The 23,918-nt window shown below is 41.5% G+C and overlaps 1 protein-coding gene across 1 annotated transcript in view; it reads left to right on the forward strand.

Annotated features, from left to right (window-relative positions):
* The window catches only part of ADGRV1 (adhesion G protein-coupled receptor V1), a 540,993-nt gene that overhangs the window by 188,528 nt on the left and 328,547 nt on the right, over window positions 1-23,918 (forward strand). Inside the window, exons 67-74 of the mRNA XM_043913586.1 lie at window positions 345-564; window positions 4,206-4,445; window positions 5,891-6,040; window positions 7,117-7,590; window positions 14,488-14,631; window positions 17,265-17,439; window positions 20,673-20,808; window positions 22,813-23,918. Of these exons, the coding sequence (XP_043769521.1) occupies window positions 345-564; window positions 4,206-4,445; window positions 5,891-6,040; window positions 7,117-7,590; window positions 14,488-14,631; window positions 17,265-17,439; window positions 20,673-20,808; window positions 22,813-23,918 (2,645 nt within the window). The remainder of the gene's footprint in view (window positions 1-344; window positions 565-4,205; window positions 4,446-5,890; window positions 6,041-7,116; window positions 7,591-14,487; window positions 14,632-17,264; window positions 17,440-20,672; window positions 20,809-22,812) is intronic.

Here is a 23,918-nt window from a genome sequence, read left to right on the forward strand (position 1 = left end):
CACAGTGATTGTGTGTCACTTTTTCTCAAATAGAAGAAGAAATACTGATTTTTGTTCTTCTAGATTGAAAAGTCTACAGTCAGAATGTGGAAACATCCTGCAAATCACTTCTTTAATTCATTAAGCAATTAAAAAGAGGGGAAGAAAGTCTAATAACTTGCAGGTTATGTAATATCGAAGTTGATCATTTCACGCTTCTAGCTGAGCACCCTCTCCTTAGCGCTTGGTGTGTGACTACTGCGCCTTGAATATGTATGACCAATTTGGCAAATGACTAGTTATTTGGGTTTTAGAAGCATTTTATTATGTTTAGACTCACAGAATTGCTCCTTCTTGCTATGCAGTGAATTTGAGGAGCCCATTGAAATTATGCTCATTGGAGCCACTGGTGGAGCGGTCCTTGGGCGCCATCTAGTGTGCAGAATCACGATTGCCAAGAGTGACTCTCCTTTTGGTGTAGTAAGATTTCTCAATCAAAGCAGAGTTTCTGTTCCTAATCCCAATTCCACAATGATTTTACCCTTGATGCTGGAGCGGACTGGAGGACTCTTGGGAGAGATTCAGGTAGAGTATTTTTTTCCCCATGATTTTTAAAATAATTTTGATTGATAGATATGGTGTTGGATTTTCTTATTTCTCAAATATGTTCATTTATTCACAGTCAATAATATTTATTAATTACCAAGTAGATGTAAAGCAGTTTCCAAATCCTATGAAATACATAAAAATGTATGAGGCATACAGCTGCCTTCTGGGAACTCTTGAGAGAAAGTTAACAATTAAATGAAGGATTCTGGTAAAACTCATTATGTCAGCAAGTATATTTGTTGAGTGCTTTCCATGTGCCAGACCCTGTCATAGTCCCTGAGAATGCACAGGTTAGGAGGACACAGTTCGTCCCTGTTCTCTTAGAATTTTCAAACAATAAGCAAACAAATTGCTATAAACTTCCCTCTTAGAACTGCTTTTGCTGCATCCCGTAGATTTTGGATCACTGTGTTTTTGCCGTGGTTTGTTTCTCGGTATTTTTTTATTTCCTCTTTGATTTCTTCAGTGATCCATTGGTTGTCTAGTAACATGTTTCCTGCTGGCTACCCTTGATTAGATGGTGAGGGTGTGATATTTAAGCTGAAAGAGGTGCTCATGTAATCATTAGGGGGCTGAGCATTTGGGCAGAGGGATTAGATAGTGCAGATCTACAGACCTGGTATGCTTGAGGTGTGACGAGGTGCACGAGGTGGGTGGGCTTGCAAATAAAGGGATAACAGCCCAAGTTAGATCACAGGGGCCTGTAGGTGTTTGACCACAGAGAACTTTCTAAATCAGATTGAAGATGAGTCGAAGTGCCAATAGGATGCCATCAGAGAGTTTTAAGCAAAGGAATGATATCAATGTCACCGGGTCGTCGGCTGAATTAGAGCTGCTGTGAAGGAAGTGGGTTGTCCAAAAGCCGGAGTAGGAGCAGGGAGGGGAATTAGAAGGGTGTCGCCCTCTAGAGCCCACAGCAGAGCTAACAATGGCTCAGACAGGGAGAGAGGTACAGATGGCCAGGCACGAATAGAGATTGAGTATATTTTGGAGGAAAAATATACAAGGGCCGGTGGAGCCTGAGGGACAGAGAGGAATAAAGGTTAACCTAGAAATTTTAGAGGAGCAACTGGTTACATTGTAGTGCTGGTTATTAAGATGTCGAAGCTTGGGGAAAATTAAGAGTTCTGCTTTGGCTTTGTTGATTTGGGATAGCAGCAGGATACCCCAGTGCAAGGGTCAAAACACCGATCTGAAAAGTGGTGACACGGAGGCATTTGAAACTCTGAGGCCCGAGGACTGTAGACAGGGATGGAAAAGATACAGACCCAAGTCCTGGACTCCCAGCATTTATGGATTGGAGGAAGGAGAACCAGCCAAGAAGACTGAGATGTAGAGAAGGAAAATTAGGATGATTTGTGCCATATAAGTATCACGTAAGCCAAGGAAGATGGGATGCAGTGTTTCCAGAGAAAGAAGTGGTCAGCTATGTCTCACACCAATCAAAGATGAAAGAAGCAAAGACAAGTGCCCAGTTTTCTTTCTTTATGGATGTGAGAAGTATATAACTTTAAATTACAGAAACTTTAAATGATTCCCTTGTTTCAACATAAAAATTATGTTTCTTATAACTCTGATCATTTATGTTCCTCTTTTTTTAAAATTTTTTTTTCCATTTATTGTTATTAGTTGGAGGCTAATTACTTTACAATATTGTAGTGGTTTTTGCCATACATTGACATGAATCAGCCATGGAGTTACATGTGTTCCCCATCCCGATCCCCCCTCCCGCCTCCCTCCCCATCCCATCCCTCTGGGTCTTCCCAGTGCACCAGCCCTGGGCACCCGTCTCATGCATCCAACCTGGGCTGGTGATCTGTTTCACCCTTGATAGTATACTTGTTTTAATGCTATTCTCTCAGAACATTCCACCCTCGCCTTCTCCCACAGAGTCTAAAAGTCTGTTCTGTACATCTGTGTCTCTTTTTCTGTTTTGCATATAGGGTTATCATTACTATCTTACTAAATTCCATATATATGCATTAGTATACTGTATTGGTCTTTATCTTTCTGGCTTACTTCATTCTGTATAATGGGCTTCTGTTTCATCCATCTCATTAGAACTGATTCAAATGAATTCTTTTTAATGGCTGAGTAATATTCCATGGTGTATATGTACCATAGCTTCCTTATCCATTCGTCTGCTGATGGGCATCTAGGTTGCTTCCATGGCCTGGCTATTATAAACAGTGCTGTGATGAGCATTGGGGTACATGTGTCTCTTTCAGATCTGGTTTCCTCGGTGTGCATGCCCAGAAGTGGGATTGCTGGGTCATATGGCAGTTCTGTTTCCAGTTTTTTAAGGAATCTCCACACTGTTCTCCATAATGGCTGTACTAGTTTGCATTCCCACCAACAGTGTAAGAGGGTTCCCTTTTCTCCACACCCTCTCCAGCATTTATTGCTTGTAGACTTTTGGATAGCAGCCATCCTGACTGGCGTGTAATGGTACCTCATTGTGGTTTTGATTTGCATGTCTCTGATAATGAGTGATGTTGAGCATCTTTTCATGTGTTTGTTAGCCATCTGTATGTCTTCTTTGGAGAAATGTCTGTTTAGTTCTTTGGCCCATTTTTTGATTGGGTCATTTATTTTTCTGGAATTGAGCTGCAGGAGTTGCTTGTATATTTTTGAGATTAATCCTTTGTCTGTTTCTTCATTTGCTATTATTTTCTCCCAATCTGAGGGCCGTCTTTTCACCTTGCTTATAGTTTCCTTTGTAGTGCAAAAGCTTTTAAGTTTCATTAGGTCCCATTTGTTTATTTTTGCTTTTATTTCCAATATTCTGGGAGGTGGGTCATAGAGGATCCTGCTGTGATTTATGTCAGAGAGTGTTTTGCCTATGTTCTCCTCTAGGAGTTTTATAGTTTCTGGTCTTACATTTAGATCTTTAATCCACTTTGAGTTTATTTTTGTGTATGGTGTTAGAAAGTGTTCTACTTTCATTCTTTCTGTTCCTCTTATACTAGGAATTTATTTAAGTGTACTTGTTGCTGCATACCCAACAGACTTTTCACATGATTCAAATAGGTTTTGATGAACAGAACCTGTGTGCTAGCAAGACAGTTTGTACTTGTATTTATCAAAGTTTGCATGTGTGCTCAATTGCTCAGTCATGTCAGATTCTGTGACCCCATGGACTATAGCCCACCAGGCTCCTCTGTCCACGGGATTCTCCAGGCAAGAGTACTGGAGTGGGTTGCCATTCCCTTCTCCAGGGATCTTCCCGACCCAGGGATTGAACCTGGATCTCCTGCTTTGGCAGGCAGATTCTTTACTACTGAGCCACCTGGAAAGCCCTAAAAAGTTTATATTACTCTGTTTAGAGTATGTACTTTTGTATTTTTGTTATCCTGTGATGATGACAAATGACCGGGTATTCAGAGTTTTCATTACATGTTAGATATTGTTGTTCATGAAAATGGATATTCTCTAGATTACATAGTTTATGTTTGTAAAGACTATTTTAAACAACATGAGTTGATAACATAGGACTTTGTGGGAGATACTCTAGAATAACTTTCACATGTATGTATATATTTTCAATACTGCCTATCCTGCAAAGAAATTCTTTGTTTAAAGCTGATTGTTTTCTTTAAAAAACAAACACCCTGCAGGTGAACTGGGAGATAGTAGGACCCAATTCTCAGGAAGCTTTACCACCACAGAACCGAGACATTGCAGACCCAGTGAGCGGGTCCTTCTCTTTTGGAGATGGGGAAGGTGGAGTGAGAAGCATCATTCTGGTAATCTATCCACATGATGACATTGAAATTGAAAAGACTTTCATTATTAAACTTAAGCTTGTGAGAGGAGAAGCTCAATTAGACTCCACAGCTAAAGATGTTACATTAACGGTAAGTCTGACTTTATTTTTCCCACAGAATTTCAGCTTTAAAGGATCTTTCAGAAAATATGCTTACATTTGTTGAAACTGTACGGGCTTATGATGAATTAAAAGTTATAACACCCAAGGAAGTCATAGTAATTCCTGTGGGTCAGATGTTGTGGTTGTTACGTTAGTTTATTACGTAGCCTGATTATTGGTAATTCTTTAAGATACTGAGAAATAGTTATTTTACACTTTCTGAGAAAATCTGATGCTTTGGGGAGATTTGGCACTTTTCGAGAGGAGGCATTTGTTGCGTCATAGACATTGGATATCTTTGCCATTAAAGGGCATCAGAGTTCACAGGTAGTCGCAAGTCAGACTGTTGAAAGGAAGAATGGTACTTTTTCAGTTGGTGCAGTGATGGTGTGAGTCAGATCCAGATACAACTTATTTGGTATGAATCACCCAGTCCACTGGGGCAGAAAGCCCTGGAGACCAAGGTTACTGAAAAAAGGTAGAGAGATGCACCTTTTTCTAAGTTTGGAAAAGCGTCTTTTATATGGGGTCTGTATCAGTCAGATGTCCCCAGAGAACTGGAACTGTTAATGTTGGGAAACAGATATGAAGAAAGAGAGACATTTTGTAAGGAATTATATCCCATGACTATGGGGGCTGGCAAGTTGGAATGCATAAAACAGGTGGAAGGAATCCATAAAGCAGAATCCATAAAGCAGGCAGGAAGCTCAGGAATGAACTGAAGTTGCCTTCTTGAGTTTGAATTTCGTGGCACAGGCCAGCAGGCTGGAAATGCAAGCAGGATTCCTAAATTGTGGTCTTGAGGCAGAATTCCTTTTTTTCCGGGAAGCCTCAGTGTTTGCTCTTTAAAGCTTTCATCTCATTGGATGAGGTCCATTCACATTATTAAGAAAAGTTTTATTGACTTCGTCAGCTGGTTGTCAGTTTTAACCACATCTACAAAATGTCATTACTGCAACATCTGGATAGCATTTGAGCAAACAGTTGGGCACTTTAGCCTAGACAGGCTGACACATAAAATTAACCCTCACAGGGCCATCACCTCCCTCCATATTATCAATATAAATACATCATAACCAGTAGAAAGAGGTTGGCTAAACTTAGCTGGTTAAATGAAGCAAATATGAGGTGAGTAAAGCTAATTCAGGCTTTGAAGTTCTATCCTTTTGAGGTTCTACAAATTGTCATTTTTTAAACACTTATTCCCATTATCCCTGGTGAATAAGAACTTTCTTGCTTTAGATAGCAGTCAGGGAAATTAAGGTTTTTAAAAGTTGCACAGCCAGATAGAATCATACCCAGGTGTCGTTATTGTGTTTCTTTCATTCCCTCGGTTTATCTTGTACATACACAACATATCAGCGTACTGGTACTTTGCAGACTGTAATTTCATCCGCAGTTGTTACATATGTCTTCACTTTGCTCTGTTTCTAGATAGAGAAGTTTGGTGATCCTAATGGAGTGATTCAGTTTGCGCCCGAGTCTTTGTCTGAGGAGACCTATTTGGAGCCGTCAGCTCTGGAAGGGCCCCTGATCATTACCTTCTTTGTCAAAAGAATCAAGGGCATTTCAGGAGAGATTATGGTACCATTTTTCTTTGGATTTTTAAGCAGAGTAATCGTTTGCCTGATGGTTGTGGTTGAGAAGAACAGAGACACTGCGTGTTCTGGAGAATTAGAGTTTTTGATAAACTGAAGTGACATGAATTTTCACACATGCTGAGAAGGTTCACTGAGGCCCCTTTGGGCTGTCAGCACCAACCTCTGGCTGTTTTTTAAATATTCAGTTACAGTTAGCTTAAAAAGGTCTTTCTCATATTTAATCAAAGAATATGACTGAACTATTTTCTTCTTTGCCATAATGTGTAATTTCTTGTTTGCTATAATATGAAGCTTTTTTCTGCTTAACAGGACTATCCATGATTTTTACAAATTGCTTAATATATTCTTTATTCTCAGTATCATTGAGATGCCCTTTTAAATTATCTAGATATTCATTGAACAGATCAAGGTTATTTGTTTGCTAGTTAAATTTATTTTGTGAAATCTCTCTATAAACTTAGGTTTTCCCCTGTATTGGAGATTAATTGTTACTTTTCTTCAGTTGAAACTTTATGGAGGTAAAAAATTTTTGGAAAATAAATTTTTTAGAGATTTTTTCTTTGGAGAAATTCTTAATTTTTAAAATCTTAGATATCCTCTTTTTATTAAAAACAAACAGAAACAAATTCCAATGTAAATATCAGATTATCTACTTGTTTTTTACCCTCAAATATGGTCTTGGTTCACTGTTGAATGCACTTGTGGAACTGGTATATTTTAAAGTTAATTTGTTTCTCTTTATCTTGTCAAATTTTATACTAATTTAGAAGCAGGTGAAATGAGATTTTGTTATCTTGTCCTGCAAATGGCATACAATAGCCTCAAAGAGTTAAGACAGTTTCTGGATTACTTAAGTAGCGATACTTGGAAAATTTAAATTTGAATATATTGAGGCACACTTAATTTAAATTTGAATTTATTTAAATTTAAATTTGAATATATCGATGCACACTTGTTGATGCAAGCTTTTTATATATTATTGAGGTAAATGAATTTAAAGGATTTTGATTAAATATACCACGTTATAGAACTTCGTTGGTTTTCTTCCTTTTGTTTTAGGTTTACTGGGAATTAAGTAGTGAGTTTGATATTACTGGAGACTTTCTTTCTACAAAAGGAATTTTCACCATTGCCGATGGAGAAAGTGAGGCCAGCTTTGATGTTCATTTGCTGCCAGATGATACTCCTGAGATAGAGGAAGTGTATGTGCTCCGGCTTGTTTCAGTGAAGGGAGGAGCAAAGCTGGACACAGAAAACTGTGTCATTCGGTTCTCTGTTTCTGCAAATGACGACCCACATGGAATATTTGCCCTGTATTCAGATCACCAGTCCATACTCATCGGGCAGAACCTTCGTAGATTCATCCAAATTAATGTAACCCGACTTGCAGGCACCTTTGGAGATGTGGCTGTCAGATATCGAATCTCATCTGACTCTAAGGAGCAGTCTGCTGTTACAGAAAACGCAGAGAGGCAGCTGGTGGTCAGAGATGGCGCCAGGTGTAAAGTGGACTCAGTGCCCGTCCAGAGTCAGGTCTGTAGCGTCTTTTCCATTTTCCCAGTCATTCCAGAAGACCCCTTCAAGAAAACCCTTGTTAATCTCATGATCAGTTTACAATCTAATTTAGATATTTAAATGGAACCGTGGAAGGTGCCTTAGAAAATGCGTCATCATTTTTGGATAATAACATTTACTGAGGTATTTGCAGCTTATAAGTAAATAAGTTATTTTATCCTGGAGATAAAATATTCTTGTCTAGATAGTAGAAGGCAGTTATTTAGTCCTTCAGAATTCCAGGAATTGTCCCAAGTGCTGTACACACTCCATTACACACACATGTACTCACTGAATGCTTATTGAGGGGGAGATATTTGTAGGCTTCCTTGTGCTCCTACCTGGAGAAGGAAATGGTAACCCACTCCAGTATTCTTGCCTGGAGAATCCCATGGACAGAGGAGCCTGGTGGGCTACAGTCCATGGGGTCACAAAGAGTCGGATCCGACTGAGCAACTGACACTTGTGCTCTTACCAAAGGGCAGTGCAGTGAGGGATGGGTATGTGTCTCCTGGGGTTTGATGGGGCTATGGGGTATCTGCTTGAAAATCTGCCACCCATGAAGCCAGCTATGGGTTTTTTTGTTAATGAGGAGAGAGGACAGCAGATGTTCTGCCAACATATCAGGTGAGAGTGACAGGAACCAAGTGGGTACCCAGCAGTCTTTCTCACTCAGCCACAGAGTAATTTGAGGGACTGTTTGTCTGAATCCTTCCAAGAGGATACCTAGTGTTGTTCCATACGCCTGGGAGTGGAGTTCATTTACTTCACACATGGGATGCATTGCAGCAGTGGGGATTGCTATTTCATGGCCGTGAAAGTCCGTGCCAGAGGGTAGCCAGATTGGAGTCGTCTTGAGAACGGTATGAGGTGGATTGTGAAGTTAGGAGACAATAAAAAAGGTCATTGAAAGACTGTACATTCCTGTGGTGGAATGGCAATGAGCTGAATTCTGAAGTCTTTGATGAACATACGAATGGATTCCATGAAAGGTCAAACGTTTGGGTGCCTGCCAGTGTTACTCAAGAAAGGACCACAGAAGTGAGGCAAGACCTTTGTCAGTCTTCCTCAAAGCAACTCCCCATCTGCTCAGAGGTGCCGGAAGACTGATGGGAAGGTCCAAGAAGGGCTGGAGGAGTACTGAAAAGTCACGCCATGATCCCATTCCCACCTTAGGTCTTCAGCTGTGGATTGAGCAAGAGCTGGGATAAATAGAGGAGCTTTAACGGAGTATGAGATGAAAGTTTTTGTTGGTATGGATCTGGCCTTTACCTTCATAAAAAATGACAGGAAGCTTTGAGATCTACACACAACATTGTCAAAGGGAAGTGCAAAGAGTTGCTACAAAGCAGTAAGAGGAGAGAAATGAAACAGTTTCCTGTTTATGGTCCGCTAAGTTCATCCCTCATGGGAAATGGATGGGGAGACAGTGGAAACAGTGTCAGGCTTTATTTTTTTAGACTCCAAAATCACTGCAGATGGTGACTGCAGCCATGAAATTAAAAGACGCTTACTCCTTGGAAGGAAAGTTATGACCAACCTAGATAGCATATTAAAAAGCAGAGACATTACTTTGCCAACAAAGGTCCGTCTGGTCAAGGCTATGGTTTTTCCAGTGGTCATGTATGGATGTAAGAGTTGGACTGTGAAGAAAGCTGAGCGCCGAAAAATTGATGCTTTTTGAACTGTGGTGTTGGAGAAGACTCTTGAGAGTCCCTTGGACTGCAAGGAGGTCCAACCAGTCCATACTGAAGGAGATAAGTTCTGGGTGTTCATTGGAAGGATTGATGCTGAAGCTGAAACTCTAATACTTTGGCCACCTGATGAGAAGAGTTGACTCGTTGGAAAAGACCCTGATGCTGGGGGGGACTGGGGCAAGAGGAGAAGGGGACGACAGAGGATGAGATGGCTGGATGGCATCACTGACTCAATGGACTTGAGTTTGAGTAAACTCCAGGAGTTGGTGATGGACAGGGAGGCCTGGTGTGCTACGATTCATGGGATCGCAAAGAGTCGGACACGACTGAGCAACTGAACTGAACTGAACTGAAGTTCAGCCCACTCAGTAATGGATGACCTTAGTTTCATTTAAGCCTATGATCTATAGAAAATAGGCTACCTTTGACATATTATACTAATTGGCACCTACTATACAGCCTTTTGATCTTTTGTGCACTTGAGTTTTATACTTTTGCTGTTTAATCAGCTGGGAAAATGGAGGCTTCTTAGTGAGCCCTGGGATCCATGGTTATTCCTACATCCCTGAAGTTCTTTAAGAAATTGACTCAATGACATGGCTTTGTTGTATCAATTTTTGAATTCATTTCCTATATCCCCAAGTTCTCAAGACTGGAATAAACAGTGCAAAGCTGGGGAAATGAGAGATGGATTAAGGTAATCAGAATATTATTGTATCGAGTCTCATTTACAAATTATAAGAGTTTAAAAAAATACAGTGTGCTTTAATTATGTATTTGAAACATTTTCCCATACCAATCCACGCAACATCAGCTTATGAACACACTCAAATTTAGATCTCTGTTAATGAGCCCTAGGAGGTCTGCCTTTAACTTTTCTAGGAATAACTGTGTATTTTTATACACATTTCATTTGGCAGTAAGGCATGCCACGGTGAAGATTGTGCTATTCTTTTACAATGTGGATAGTACAAATTACTCTCTGACTATGTATAAGAAAGCTGAAATATATATATATATATATGATATATATATCATATATATATATCTCACAGGGAGTAAGATCCTTGATCTGCCTAGCTTTTAGATTATCTCTTGTGGTACCTGAGACATTTTGAAGGATGGTCATCCTCTTTTCCTTTCACTTTGAACGCTTAATGGTACAGTTTATAAAGATACTTAACTGTTCTAAGACCTGTTTGAGGTATCTATGGATATCTTCATATCTGGTCTGAACCTATATTAATTATTTTTACAATTTCTATTTTCAGTAAAGAGTAGCAAAAGTTTACTAGCTTGCACATACATGAAAGCTTCCTCTTATTGGCATGCTTTAACATCTTTCATTAATACGATTAAATTTTCACGGGTTCTCTTACATTCCAGGATGTGTGGTGTAGGCTGCTCATAGATGACTAGGTGTTGCTGTGTGCATTAGTCTCCAAGGTGACCCTTTGGGGCCAAGTGTGACACGTGCTAAAGTGAGGGGAGGATTTTCCCAGCGGTCCCTTTCTTGCCTCACACCCCGGGTGCCCTTGAAGTTTGGGATGTTAGTTACAAGTTACATACAATTGTCCCTGCTGCACCCTCCTGATCCATGTTAGGATTTCAGCTGGGTCAGCCATGGAGAAGGACCTTCAAGTGGGTGTTGAAACAGAGTGAGTTTCCATTAGGTTCTGAAAACTAGAAGACTCTTGATGTTGGTTTAACATGAGGGTCAGAGAGTGAACAGTTCATCATCTGGCTAACAAGGTAAACGACAGGCTTCTTAGATGAAGTGATGGTAAGAATCACTGGTACATTAAAGAAACCTATGTTGAAGAGAACTTAGAATGCAAGATAAGATTATATTCATTGTTGTCATTTATTCAAGTATTTACGGGGCACTTAACCATGGGCCAGCGTTTGTGAGAAGCAGCGCATACACAATGATCATCGGGTATAATCACTGTTATCACACTGCTCCCTGTCTATGCGGCAGAAGACCCTTTAACAGCCAGTTATAAAAGTGAGTGAGTACGCAGCATTCAAGATGCACACAGGATATTATGGGGGAGTAAATTCTATTTGTGCCAAAAGCCATCAAGAATGATGGGCAATCTGTAGAATGGTTCTGTGATGCCGTCCTGGGCCCAGGGACATGGAGGGGATAACACAACATGCTTGACTCCTGAGAACCTTCAAGTTCCTTTTCAAATTAGTCACCCTGCTTTTCTTCTGTAGGCAAACCAGCATTTTCCCAAATGCCCCATTAACTCCTGTTCAACTTTAATGTTAACTACCGCACCCTGGGGTCCTGCCATGACACACGAGTCCTTGTGCTGGATGGTGGGCCATGAGCGGAGCTGGGTAGAAGGGCATGAATGCCTGGGTGCTTTGAGCTGACATCTGGCCCTTCATGTTTTAGGAAATAGGGACAAAAGAATGCTTAGCTGCCCAGCCAGTGAACTGCATGGGGAGGGGGCACTCCTTCAAGGAGATAAGGGAGGCACATGACTGAAGTCAGGAGACTGATTTATGTCTTGTTCCCGCAGCCCTTGATCTGTGCTTCATGTTCAGTGAATGTCATTTTGAAAAAATGAAGATTGATCGAATGAGTAAAACATCTGTTCCCCTCATGTTGCACGTTTGAAACCAGCATAGTACATATTTTACACATTTGGGTGCTTTGATATGTGTTTAAGTACATTACACTTAAAAGAGGAACAGACTTCACAGAAATGGTTATTTTTACATCCAGTAAAGATGTATAGAGTCGTTAGTAATATTCCCAGTTATGGCATCTTATCCATTATCATTAGCAAGGTTTCTATTAACAAATGTAAGTGCTAAAAAAAAAATCTCTGTAAAGTAATGGTGTTGGTGGTGGTGGGTTTGTTGCTAAGTCGTGTCCGACTCTTGGGATCCTGTGGACTGTAGCCTGCCAGGCTCCTCTGTCCATGGGATTCTCCAGGTAAGAATACTTGAGTGGGTTGCCATCTCCTTCTCCACTGTAAAGTAATACAAGTTTTTAAATTCAGGATTTCCCTATTTTGTTGGATTCTAAAACTTTGAAACTTGGTGTCTAATATATGGTGTTAGGAGTTTTTACTTGTCCAAAATATTCGGATAATCAGTGCACCTAAATCAATATCTGTTTTGAATAAATGTCATTAAAGTTATTAGTTCCTACCCAAAGAAAGGCAATGCCAAAGAATGCTCAAACTGCTGCACAGTTGCACTCATCTCACACGCTAGTAAAGTAATGCTTAAAATTCTCCAAACCAGGCTTAAGCAACACGTGAACCGTGAACTTCCAGATGTTCAAGCTGATTTTAGGAAAGGTAGAGGAACCAGAGATCAAATTGCCAACATCTGCTGGATCATCGAAAAAGCAAGAGAGTTCCAAAAAAACATCTATTTCTGCTTTATTGACTATGCCAAAGCCTTTGACTGTGTGGATCACAATAAACTGTGGAAAATTCTGAAAGAGAGGGGAATACCAGACCACCTGGCCTGCCTCTTGAGAAACCTGTATGCAGGTCAGGCAGCAACAGTTAGAACTGGACATGGAACAACAAACTGGTTCCAAATAGGAAAAGGAGTATGTCAAGGCTGTATATTGTCACCCTGCTTATTTAACTTATATGCAGAATACATCATGAGAAACGCTGGGCTGGAAGAAGCACAAGCTGGAATCAAGATTGCTGGGAGAAATATCAATAACCTCAGATATGCAGATATCACCACCCTTATGGCAGAAAGTGAAGAGGAACTAAAGAGCCTCTTGATGAAAGTGAAAGAGGAGAGTGAAAAAGTTGGCTTAAAGCTTAACATTCAGAAAACTAAGATCATGGCATCCGGCCCCATCACTTCACGGCAAATAGATGGGGAACCAGTGGAAACAGTGTCAGACTTTATTTTTTGGGGCTCCAAAATGACTGCAGATGGTGATTGTAGCCATGAAATTAAAAGACACTCCTTGGAAGGAAAGTTATGACCAACCTAGATAGCATATTAAAAAGCAGAGACACTACTTTGCCAACAAAGGTTCGTCTAGTCAAGGCTATGGTTTTTCCGATGGTCATGTATGGATGTGAGAGTTGGACTGTAAAGAAAGCTGAGCACTGAAGAATTGATGCTTTTGAACTGTGATGTTGGAGAAGACGCTTGAGAGTCTCTTGGACTGCAAGGAGATCCAACCAGTCCATCCTAAAGGAGATCAGTCCTGGGTGTTCATTGGAAGGACTGATGCTGAAGCTGAAACTCCAATACTTTGGCCACCTCATGCGAAGAGCTGGCTCATTGGAAAAGATCCTGATGCTAGGAAAGATTGAGGGCAGGAGGAGAAGGGGACGACAGAGGATGAGATGGTTGGATGGCATCATTGACTCAATGAACATGGGTTTGGGTGGACTCCGAGAGTTGGTGATGGACAGGGAAGCCTGGTGTGCTGCGGTTCATGGGGTCTCAAAGAGTCAGACACGACTGAGCAACTAAACTGAACTGAACCCAGTGAAGAAGGAGAAAGTGAGTTTTGCTGCTTTTAGGAGCTGACACTTTTCACCACTGTGCTCCCTCCATTCCTGGAACATGTGATTCTATCACTGATACTCCTGGGATTCTCGTCATTCTTCAAGTTACTGGCTTCCCAGTAACTCAGCTGGTAAAGAATCCTCCTGCAGTGCAGGAGACCCCGGTTCAGTTCCTGGGTCTAGAAGATCCCCTGGAGAAGGGATAGGCTACCACTGCAGTATTCTTGGGTTTCCTTGGTGGCTCGGATGGAATCTGCCTGTAATGTGGGAGACCTGGGTTCGATCCCTGGGTTGGAAAGATCCCCTGGAGGAGGGCATGACAACCCACTCCAGTATTCTTGCCTGGAGAATCCCATGGACAGAGGAGCCTGGTGGGCTACAGTCCATAGGGTCGCAAAGAGTTGGACATGGCTGAGTGACTAAGCATAACACACCCAGGCATGCGTGGTGAATTTGAAAATTTGTGGTATTTTTTAATAATATATGACTCTCACTCTTAGCCTGAAAGTCTTCATCATGGACCTTTGTTTTATAATCTGGGGGAAAGGACATATATTGATGAGATTGATACAGAATGAGTGCTAATGGCTCACTTCAAATGTCAGTATTTTTCTTTGAAAATTATCTTTTACTAATAAAAAGTCACTTACACTGTTTGTTTATAGGTCTTCCTACCTCTGGGCTCGAACTTCACCTTACAGCTGGTGACTGTGATGCTTGTTGGTGGAAATTTCTATGGCGTGCCCAAAATTCTCCAGGAAGCAAAATCCGCCGTCCTTCCAGTTCCAGAGAAAGCTGCCAATTCTCAGGTACTTGGCACTGGGTGTGGTACTCCCTCGGAACCACTGGAGGGCAGCTCTTACAGAAAGGACTAAGAGTCTGTGAGTTTGATTCCTTAAATCTGTAATCCTGTGAATATCAAGTTTAAGCATTATGGATACACTATCTGAAAATAATTTGGCAATTTTTGTCAGTAGGTGGAAAACCATATCTCCTTTTTCAGTTTAAAAAAGTCTGTATCTTGTAGAATATAAGGTATAGAATTTTTATTTGAATGTAAGGTATAGAATCTTTAAAATAATGGTCACTTAGAGTCAAAACTTGTTTTTTTCCTGATAATGAGTATTTAATATTGAGACATTTTATGCTAAAAAATTAAAATGAGAATGAAGCATCCGTTAATATTTCAGACTTTCTTTTACTAGCATTGTGAATATTTAATCTGTGGGGCTCTTTTTACTGTGGCAAGCTTGTGCTAACGTAGATGAATGCTAGTGGCACACTTAGGTATTTGAATCTCCTGCCTAAGTTCATGTTAGGGAAGATTGTTCCCCAATCACTTCATAACTCACATGAGAACAGAGAATGCCTTGAGGACTTCGCTTCCTGCGTAGGCCGATTCTGTCAGTGTGGGAACAAGACAGGGCTGCTGCCTGTGTTGTTTTATAAACCATGAGAAGATACCAGCTTGTGTCCTGTTCCCTCAGAGGGGGGTTCCTTCAGCTTGACCAGGAAGTGGACGTGGCGTCTGTCCAGATAGACACTCATGGCAGGCGTGGTGAGGTCTGGCCCACAGTTTACTAACGGGGTCTGTGGCCGTAAAGGGGATGGTCTTCAAGTTACTGCCTCCCGGGCTGCTACTTCCCAGGGGATGAATTTGCTTTGCCCCTAAAGTGGAACCCACAGCGTTAAAAATATCTGAGAGGATTGGTTTTTGGCTGCACCTCCTCTGTTCAAGAGAGACTGAGCGTATAGAGTATCATGCGTTGACGTTTTATCTTCTTTTGTTCATGGGTCGTTATAACAAAGATTCCTTTCAGCCTGAACCATTCATTTGGTGTAGTGAACTGTTTTCTACTCCTTGTCTGTGCTTGTGGTCACAACATTGTGTCACCTCAAAGGGCCAGATGACGGCCAGTCATAGTGTTCTTCTGTCCTTGCTGTGTCCTTCTGTCCTTGCTGTGTCCTTCTGTACTCCTCACCAGTATTTGAGTGTGTGTGTATTGTGTGTGTGTGCATGCACACTTGTGATGTAGCTCGGATACTTTCTAACAGCCTTTAACCATGTAGCAAGCATGAGCTGAGATACACTACAGATTTTGGCAGTTGCTAAGCAGAAGACTTGCTGAAATAGGGAATCTAGACTGGTGTCAAATTGAAGTTGTTGTTTTTCTTTTCTGTGGCTTCAGAAGCTGTCCTATGGCCCTGTCTCACACTTTTCTGCCCCTCTCCAGTCCAATTTAAAATGGGGAAGATGAGTCTTAATATAAAACTGTTGAGCCTATGGTATCCCAAATTTATAGATACTTGGAACAAAAGAGGTAAACTAAGTTGTCCAAATAACAGTGTGAAGCCAGAAATCTGGTTTTATTTCTATTCTCTGACCAGAACTTATTTTAATGTATAAATCCCAGGGTACTTTGGGAAGGTTGACCCTGAAAATCAGATCTTCCTTTATGTGGGTGAAAAAAATCATTATTTTAAAAAATCTTAAAGATTTATGATCCTCAACAAAAGATATTAAATTGAATCAAAGGCTGAAAAAATCCTTACTAGAAAATCTAGTTCATGGTACTCACTTTATAAATTTATTGTTGTATCTCAGAAAGAAGTCAAAGTTTAGTTTTATACAAAACAGTTTCTATAAAGACCCATCAGTTCAGTCGCTCAGTCTTGTCTGACTCTCTGTGACCCCATGGACTGCAGCACGCCAGGCCTCCTTGTCCATCACCAACTCCCGGAGTTTACTCAAACTCATGTCCATTGAGTCAGTGATGCCATCCAACCGTCTCATTCTCTGTCGTCCCCTTCTCCATCCTTCAATCTTTCCCAGCATCAGTGTCTTTTCCAGTGCATCAGTTCTTCGCATCAGGTCGCCAAAGTATTGGAGTTTCAGCTTCAGCATCAGTCCTTCCAATGAATATTCAGGACTGATTTCCTTTAGGATGGACTGGTTGGATCTCCTTGCAGTCCAAGAGACTCTCAAGCGTCTTCTCCAACACCACAGTTCAAAAGCATCAATTCTTTGGTGCTCAGCTTTCTTTATAGTCCATCTCTCACATCCACATATGACTACTGGAAAAGCCATAGCCTCGGCACTCAGCTTTCTTTATACTCCCATATAAAGACCCATAACAAGTCATTAAAATGCCATTTTTAATCTTGTCATTTAACCAGAGTTACAGTTGTATTTTTAGATAGTGTTAATTCAGAGGCTTACATTTTGATAAAAAAACAAAGCTATAAACTATTATCAAAATTATAAATAGGATACATTTTCAAATTTCAGATGCCATTTCTTAAATACTACTCTTTAATCAAGAGTATTTTAGAGCAGAGACATATACTGTGTAAACTAAGAGAAAGTTGACTTTTAACCCACTCCTAAGAAAACAGGAACTTTTAGAGAAAGAGAAAATATTCTAAGCATGTTTTCTCTCAGGTTGGGTTTGAATCTACTGCTTTTCCACTCACGGACATCACTGCCGGAACAAGCCAAGCTGTGATTTCTAGGAGAGGCACGTATGGGTCTCTCAAAGTTTCCTGGGCGGCTGGATACGTCCCTGGGTCAGAAATCCCTGAATTCACTACTGTTGGCAACATGACCCCCAAAGTAGGTGAGTTGTGTCTTTTCTAAGATTTTATCTGTAGAACATGGAAATGTATCATTGGCCACTAATTTTCTTTGATTCTCTTTACTCTGGACAATGAATGAGCTAGCTCTTTGCCTTCTAATACAGTCTTCTCATATTTAAGTGATCAGAATTGCACTGAAATTAAGAACATCATACCTCACCTGAAAATAATGGTCGTAAGTAGCCTGCTCTGTTTAAACATGTTGTTCAGTTGCTGTCATGTCTGACTCTTTGCTACCCCATGGACTGTAGCTTGCCAGGCTCCTCTGTCTGTGGGATCTCCCAGGCAAGAATACTGGAGTGGGTTGCTATTTCCTACTCCAGAAAATCTTCTTGATCCAGCGTATAAACCCACATCTCCTGCACAGCAGGGAGACTCTTTACCACTGAGTCTCCTGGGAAACCCCAGGTTTATACGTGAGGAGTTTGTTAAAAGTAACCATGAGGCCCATGGAGTGCTCTGGCCCATGTGTGTGCTGTGTGTGTCGCTCGCTTAGTCATATCCGACTCTTTGCGACCCCTTGGACTGTAGCCCGTGAGGCCCCTCTGTCCATGGGATTCTCCAGGCAAGAATACTGGAGTGGATTGTCATTTCCTTCTCCAGGGGATCTTCCTGACCCAGGGATCGAACCTGGGTCTCCTGCGTTGCAGGCAGGTTCTTTACCATCTGAGCTATCAGTTCAGTTCAGTTCAGTCGCTCAGTCATGTCCAGCTCTTTGTGACCCCATGGACTGCAGCTCACCAGGGCTCCCTGTCCGTCACCAACTCCTGGAGTCCACCCAAACCCATGTCCATTGAGTCGGTGATACCATCCAACCATCTCATCCTCTGTCATCCCCTTCTCCTCCTGCCTTCAATCTTTCCCAGCATCAGGGTCTTTTCCAATGAGTCAGCTCTTTGCATCAGGTGGCTGAAGTAATGGCATTTCAGCTTCAACATCAGTCCTTCCAGTGAATATTCAGGACTGATCTCCTTTAGGATGGACTGGTTGGATCTCCTTGCAGTTCAAGGGACTCTCAAGAGTCTTTTCCAAAAAAAAAAAAAAAAAAGAGTCTTTTCCAACACCACAGTTTCAAAAACATCAATTCTTCTGTGCTCAGCTTTCTTTATAGTCCAACTCTCACATACATACATGACTAGTGGAAAAACCATTAACCTTGACTAGAGGGACCTTTGTTGGCACAGTAATGTCTCTGCTTTTTAATATTCTGTCTAGGTTGGTCCTAACTTTTCTTCCAAGAAGCAAGCATCTTTTAATTTCATGGCTGCACTCACCCTCTGCAGTGATTTTGGAGCCCCCCAAAATAGAGTCTGACACTGTTTCCACTGTTTCCCCATCTGTTTGCCATGAAGTGATGGGACTGGATGCCATGATCTTAGTTTTCTGAATGTTGAGCTTTAAGCCAACTTTTTCACTCTCTTCTTTCACTTTCATCAAGAGGTTCTTTAGTTCTGCTTCACTTTCTGCTATAAGGGTGGTGTCATCTGCATATCTGAGGTTATTGATATTTCTCCCAGCAGTCTTGATTCCAGCTTGTGCTTCATCCAGCCCAGCATTTCTCATGATGTACTCTGCATATAAGTTAAATAAGCAGAGTGACAGTATACAGTCTTGACATACTCCTTTTCCTATTAGAACCAGTCTGTTGTTCTGTGTCTAGTTCTAACTGTTGCTTCCTGACCTGCATACACATTTCTCAAGAGGCAGGTCAGGTGGTCTGGTATTCCCATCTCCTTCACAGTTTATTGTGATCCACACAGTCAAAGGCTTTGGCGTAGTCAATAAAGCAGAAATAGATGTTTTTCTGGGACTCTCTTGCTTTTTCGATGATCCAGCAGATATTGGCAATTTGATCTCTGGTTCCTCTGCCTCTTCTAAAATCAGCTTGAACATCTAGAAGTTCACGGTTCATGTGTTGCTGAAGCCTGGCTTGGAGAATTTTGAGCATTACTTTGCTAGCATGTGAGATGAGTGCAATTGTGTGGTAGTGTGAGCATTCTTTGGCATTGCCTTTCTTTGGGATTGAAATGAAAACTGACCTTTTCCAGTCCTGTGGCCACTGCTGAGTTTTCCAAATTTGCTGGCATATTGAGTGCAGCACTTTCACAGCATCATCTTTTAGGATTGGCAGTAGTTCAGCTGGAATTCCATCACCTCCACTAGCTTTGTACATAGTGATGCTTCCTAAGGCCCACTTGACCTCGCATTCCAGGATGTCTGGCTCTAGATGAGTGATCATACCATCATGATTACCTGGATCGTGAGGGTCTTTTTTGTATAGTTCTTCCATGTATTCTTGCCACCTCTTCTTAACATCTTCTGCTTCTGTTAGGTCCATACCGTTTCTGTCCTTTATTGACCCCATCTTTGCATGAAATGTTCCCTGGGCATCTCTGTTTTCTTGAAGAGATCTCTAGTCTTTCCATTCTGTTGTTTTCCTCTATTTCCTTGCACTGATCCCTGAGGAAGGCTTTCTTATTTCTCCTTGCTATTCTTTGGAACTCTGCATTCAAATGGGTATATCTTTCCTTTTCTCCTTTGCTTTTTGCTTCCCTTCTTTTCCTAGTTATTTGTAAGGCCTCCTCAGACAGCCATTATGCTTTTTTGCATTTCTTCTTCTTGGGGATGGTTTTGATTCCTGTCTCCTGTTCAATGTCATGAGTCTCCGTCCATAGTTCCTCAGGCACTCTGTCTATCAGATCTAGTCCCTTAAATCTGTTTCTCACTTCCACTGTATAATCGTTAGGGATTTGATTTAGGTCACAACCTGAATGGTCTGGAGGTTTTCCCTACTTTCTTCAATTTAATCTGAGCTAAGGGAAGTCCCAATACAATAATCAAAAAGACACACTCTTATATCCATGTATGTGTTGAACTGAATATTTCTAATAGTAAAGCAGCTGTTATTTCATCTACTTTAGTTTTTAGTTATACCATTAGTTCTGTGAGGGTCAGTGACATGCCAGTGTTGGATGGTTTGACCTCTACCTTGTAGAGTAGACAGGATTGAAGGCAAGGTTTATGTGGTCTCCGGAGCTTCCTCTAAGTTTATTTACACCCTACCCCCACCACTGGCTTTTTAAATGTTTTGCCTTTTGTAGACCGTCATAGAATTTGGGAAAAGGAAAGATTTTACTATATGTTTAAGAGTTGAATCCCAATTTAAGAACTCAAAGAAATGAAACCCTGCTTCCCTTTCCATGTTCCCTGTCAGGGAGGCTTTCCTTTTCCCATGGAGAAGAAAGTAAAAGAGTCTTGCTTTGGACACACCCAAGCCCCGGGCGGCTGGAGGCCTTTGTCATTCACCTCTCTGGAGTGCAGAGCAGTGTCCCCAGTGGGGCTCAGCTTCGGTAAGACCCCCTTGATTGATTTTCAGCCAAGAAAGTCCCTGAGGGATAAGCTGGAATTTACTGGTTCAAACAAAAAAGACAGAAGGATTTGTCTCCTTGAAGCAGAGACAAAACCAGTTTTAGTTCAGAGCAACACGTGGCCTTCATGCCAAAGATGCCACCACACACTGCTTGCATGAATAGAGCTTATCATGACCTCTAACTTGAGAATGTTGGCTTGGGGTGCCATCTCCAGTAAGAACCATGATGGCAAAGCCATCTATTTTAAAAGGGAACTGTCTTCTGAAAAGTTAGCCCACAATATCTGATTTTCCTTAGAGACAAAGAGTAAGAATAAGAAATCATAGTAGGATAATACTGTGACTTTTGAGTTAAATTTATACCAGTATATTTGCAGGTAAATATGTCCCGGCCAAAAGCAGTTGACTTTTCTTATACATGGGATGGACTTGATCAGAACAGCAGAGAACAGATCTTAGAGCCAGACTCCTGGTTTAATCCTGCCTCTGTCACTTACTTGCTGGGTGACTTTGGGAAAGTTACATGATCTTCCTGCTCTTTAGTTTACTTATTTGGAAACTGGGAAAAGTGTGTGGGCAAAACTAATACGTGTTCGAGTATATTTGCGTACACGTTTATGTATGGGAGATATTGGTTGGTGTAATTCAGTATGGCTTTTGATTTAACATGTGCTAATCAAAAAGTGGACACAGTGTATTTTAGGTTAACAGATTCAGTTGCCTTTAATAATAGCAGTAATAGCTAGCAGTTTATTTTATTGAAGTATAATTGACTTACAATATTGTGTTAATTTCTGCAGTATAGCAAAGTAATTCAGGCTGACAGTTTTATAGGGCTTACCCTAGACCAGGCATTGCCTCTTTATATGTATATGTATTTATATTCGTTTACTCCTGCTTTTACTGTTCAAGGTCACCATAGGACATAGATACTATTGTTAGTCCCATTTTATAGATAAAGGAAACGAGTCACAGATAGATTGTATAATGGGCCCAGTGTCACACAGATAATAAGTGTTGGGCCATGAGTTGAACCTAGGCTGTCTGGCCTCTGTCTGAACTCACAACTACGACTGGCAATAGAAAGTGATGGCTCTCAGTTGTCCTCCCTGAATGCATCTAAATTTAGATGGAAAAAAAAATCTGTTAGCCAGAGAAATTATGTCTGTGGTCTGGATTAGGCTGATGGGCTACCGGTGTTACTTCTGATATAACTGATTAAATCACAACAGAATTCCATGAAGTGAAGTGAAAGTCACTCAGTCGTGTCTGACTCTTTGTGACCCCATGGACTGTACAGTCCATGGAATTCTCCAGGCCAGAATACTGGAGTGGGTAGCCTTTCCCTTCTCCAGGGGATCTTCCCAGCCCAGGGATCAAACCTGGGTCTCCCACATTGCAGGTGGATTCTTTACCAGCTGAGGCACAAGGGAAGCCTACAGAATTCCACATGAAAAGCACTAGGAACAGATCAGTATCAATTATGGATGACTCTTCCAATTCATGTATAAGATTTTAGCAACATTCGTGTGAGAGAATAGTCCCATTACTGGCCAGTTGAAACCAGCAAGCATTTTTACATCTAGGAGGGGCAACTGTTCCTGCCTGGTAGATCGGAAACCTGACTGACACCCAGACTGTGAGACTTTGATTTTGGTCCCCTGTGTGCTGAGAGAACCTGCCATTTCAGATCCTTCAAAGAGCTGCTGTGGGGTGATTGGAGAAACAGAACAAGACCTCTGAGCGCCTCACCTTGCTAACGCTTGTTAGGTCCTGTCACCTGCCATTGCAGCTTCTGTTGGTTCATTTCTTGTTCTCTGGTATGTTCATCAATAAGTAAGTAGGGGTTTACGGAATTTGAAAGGGCATGTCATTTTTAAGATGCCCTCATGAGCAGCATCTTCCACGTGTGAAAGATGACTCTCCATAAGTGGTAGCCCTGTTTTTTTAAATCAGTTCTCTCATGGTTTAATTTTTTTTCCAGGTCAGGTTTCACTGTTGCTGAAATTGAACCAATGGGAGTCTTTCAATTTTCCCCCAGTTCAAGAAATATCATTGTGTCGGAGGATACACAGATGATCAGATTACATGTACAAAGACTGTTTGGGTTCCACGGGGAGCTTATTAAAGTTTCTTATCAGACAACTGCAGGGAGGGCAAAGCCCCGGGAAGACTTTGAGCCTGTTCAGAACGGGGAGCTGCTTTTCCAAAGATTCCAAGCTGAGGTCGATTTTGAAATCATTATTATTGACGATGAACTTCCTGAGACAGAAGAAATTTTTTACATTAATCTAACTTCAGTGGAAGTTAAAGGGTTCCCAAAATTTGATGCTAATTGGAGACCATGCCTGAATCGAGATTTCAGCGTGGCGGTGATCACAATATTGGATAATGATGACCTGGCAGGAACGGATGCGTCTTTCCCCGAGACCGCTGTGACCACAGCAGTGGACACAGCCCTTCCGCTGGAAACCGACTCCGCCACCACACACCCTGACACAACCGAGATCACTGCCGTTCCACAGCCCACCAAAGTGGTCGCCGTGGTTACAGAGGTGACTGGCGTATCTCCCATCCTTGAGACCCTTGTCACTCTTGCTGGGACCTCTGCCATGTCTGAGAAGCCTAATGTGGCCACTGTAGCTACAGATACCTCCGTTCATGGAACATTTAGTCTTGGGCCCCCTGTTATTTACGTCGAAGAGGAAATGGAGGATGGCACGTTGACCGCTGCAGAGGTCCTTGTCCGGAGAACTGGTGGGTCTACTGGCAACGTCAGCATAACAGTGAGAACTTTCGGTGAAAGATCTGCTCAGAAGGGACCAAACGCATTGCCCTTTCCTGACAGCCATGGGATTTCCAACCTAACGTGGGCAACTGAAGAAGAAGATTTTGGAGCACAGACTCTCATCCTTGGGTTTGTAGATGGAGAAAGAGAACGTAAAGTGTCAATTCCAATTCTGGATGATGGTGAACCCGAGGGACAGGAATTCTTCTACGTGTTTCTTACAGACCCGCAAGGGGGAGCACAGATCGTGAAGGGAGAGGATGACGCTGGCTTTGCAGCTTTTGCCATGATCATTATTACAG

The sequence above is a fragment of the Cervus elaphus genome, chromosome 9 (genome assembly GCF_910594005.1).
Source record: "Cervus elaphus chromosome 9, mCerEla1.1, whole genome shotgun sequence".
Classification (NCBI taxonomy): Eukaryota; Metazoa; Chordata; class Mammalia; order Artiodactyla; family Cervidae; genus Cervus; species Cervus elaphus.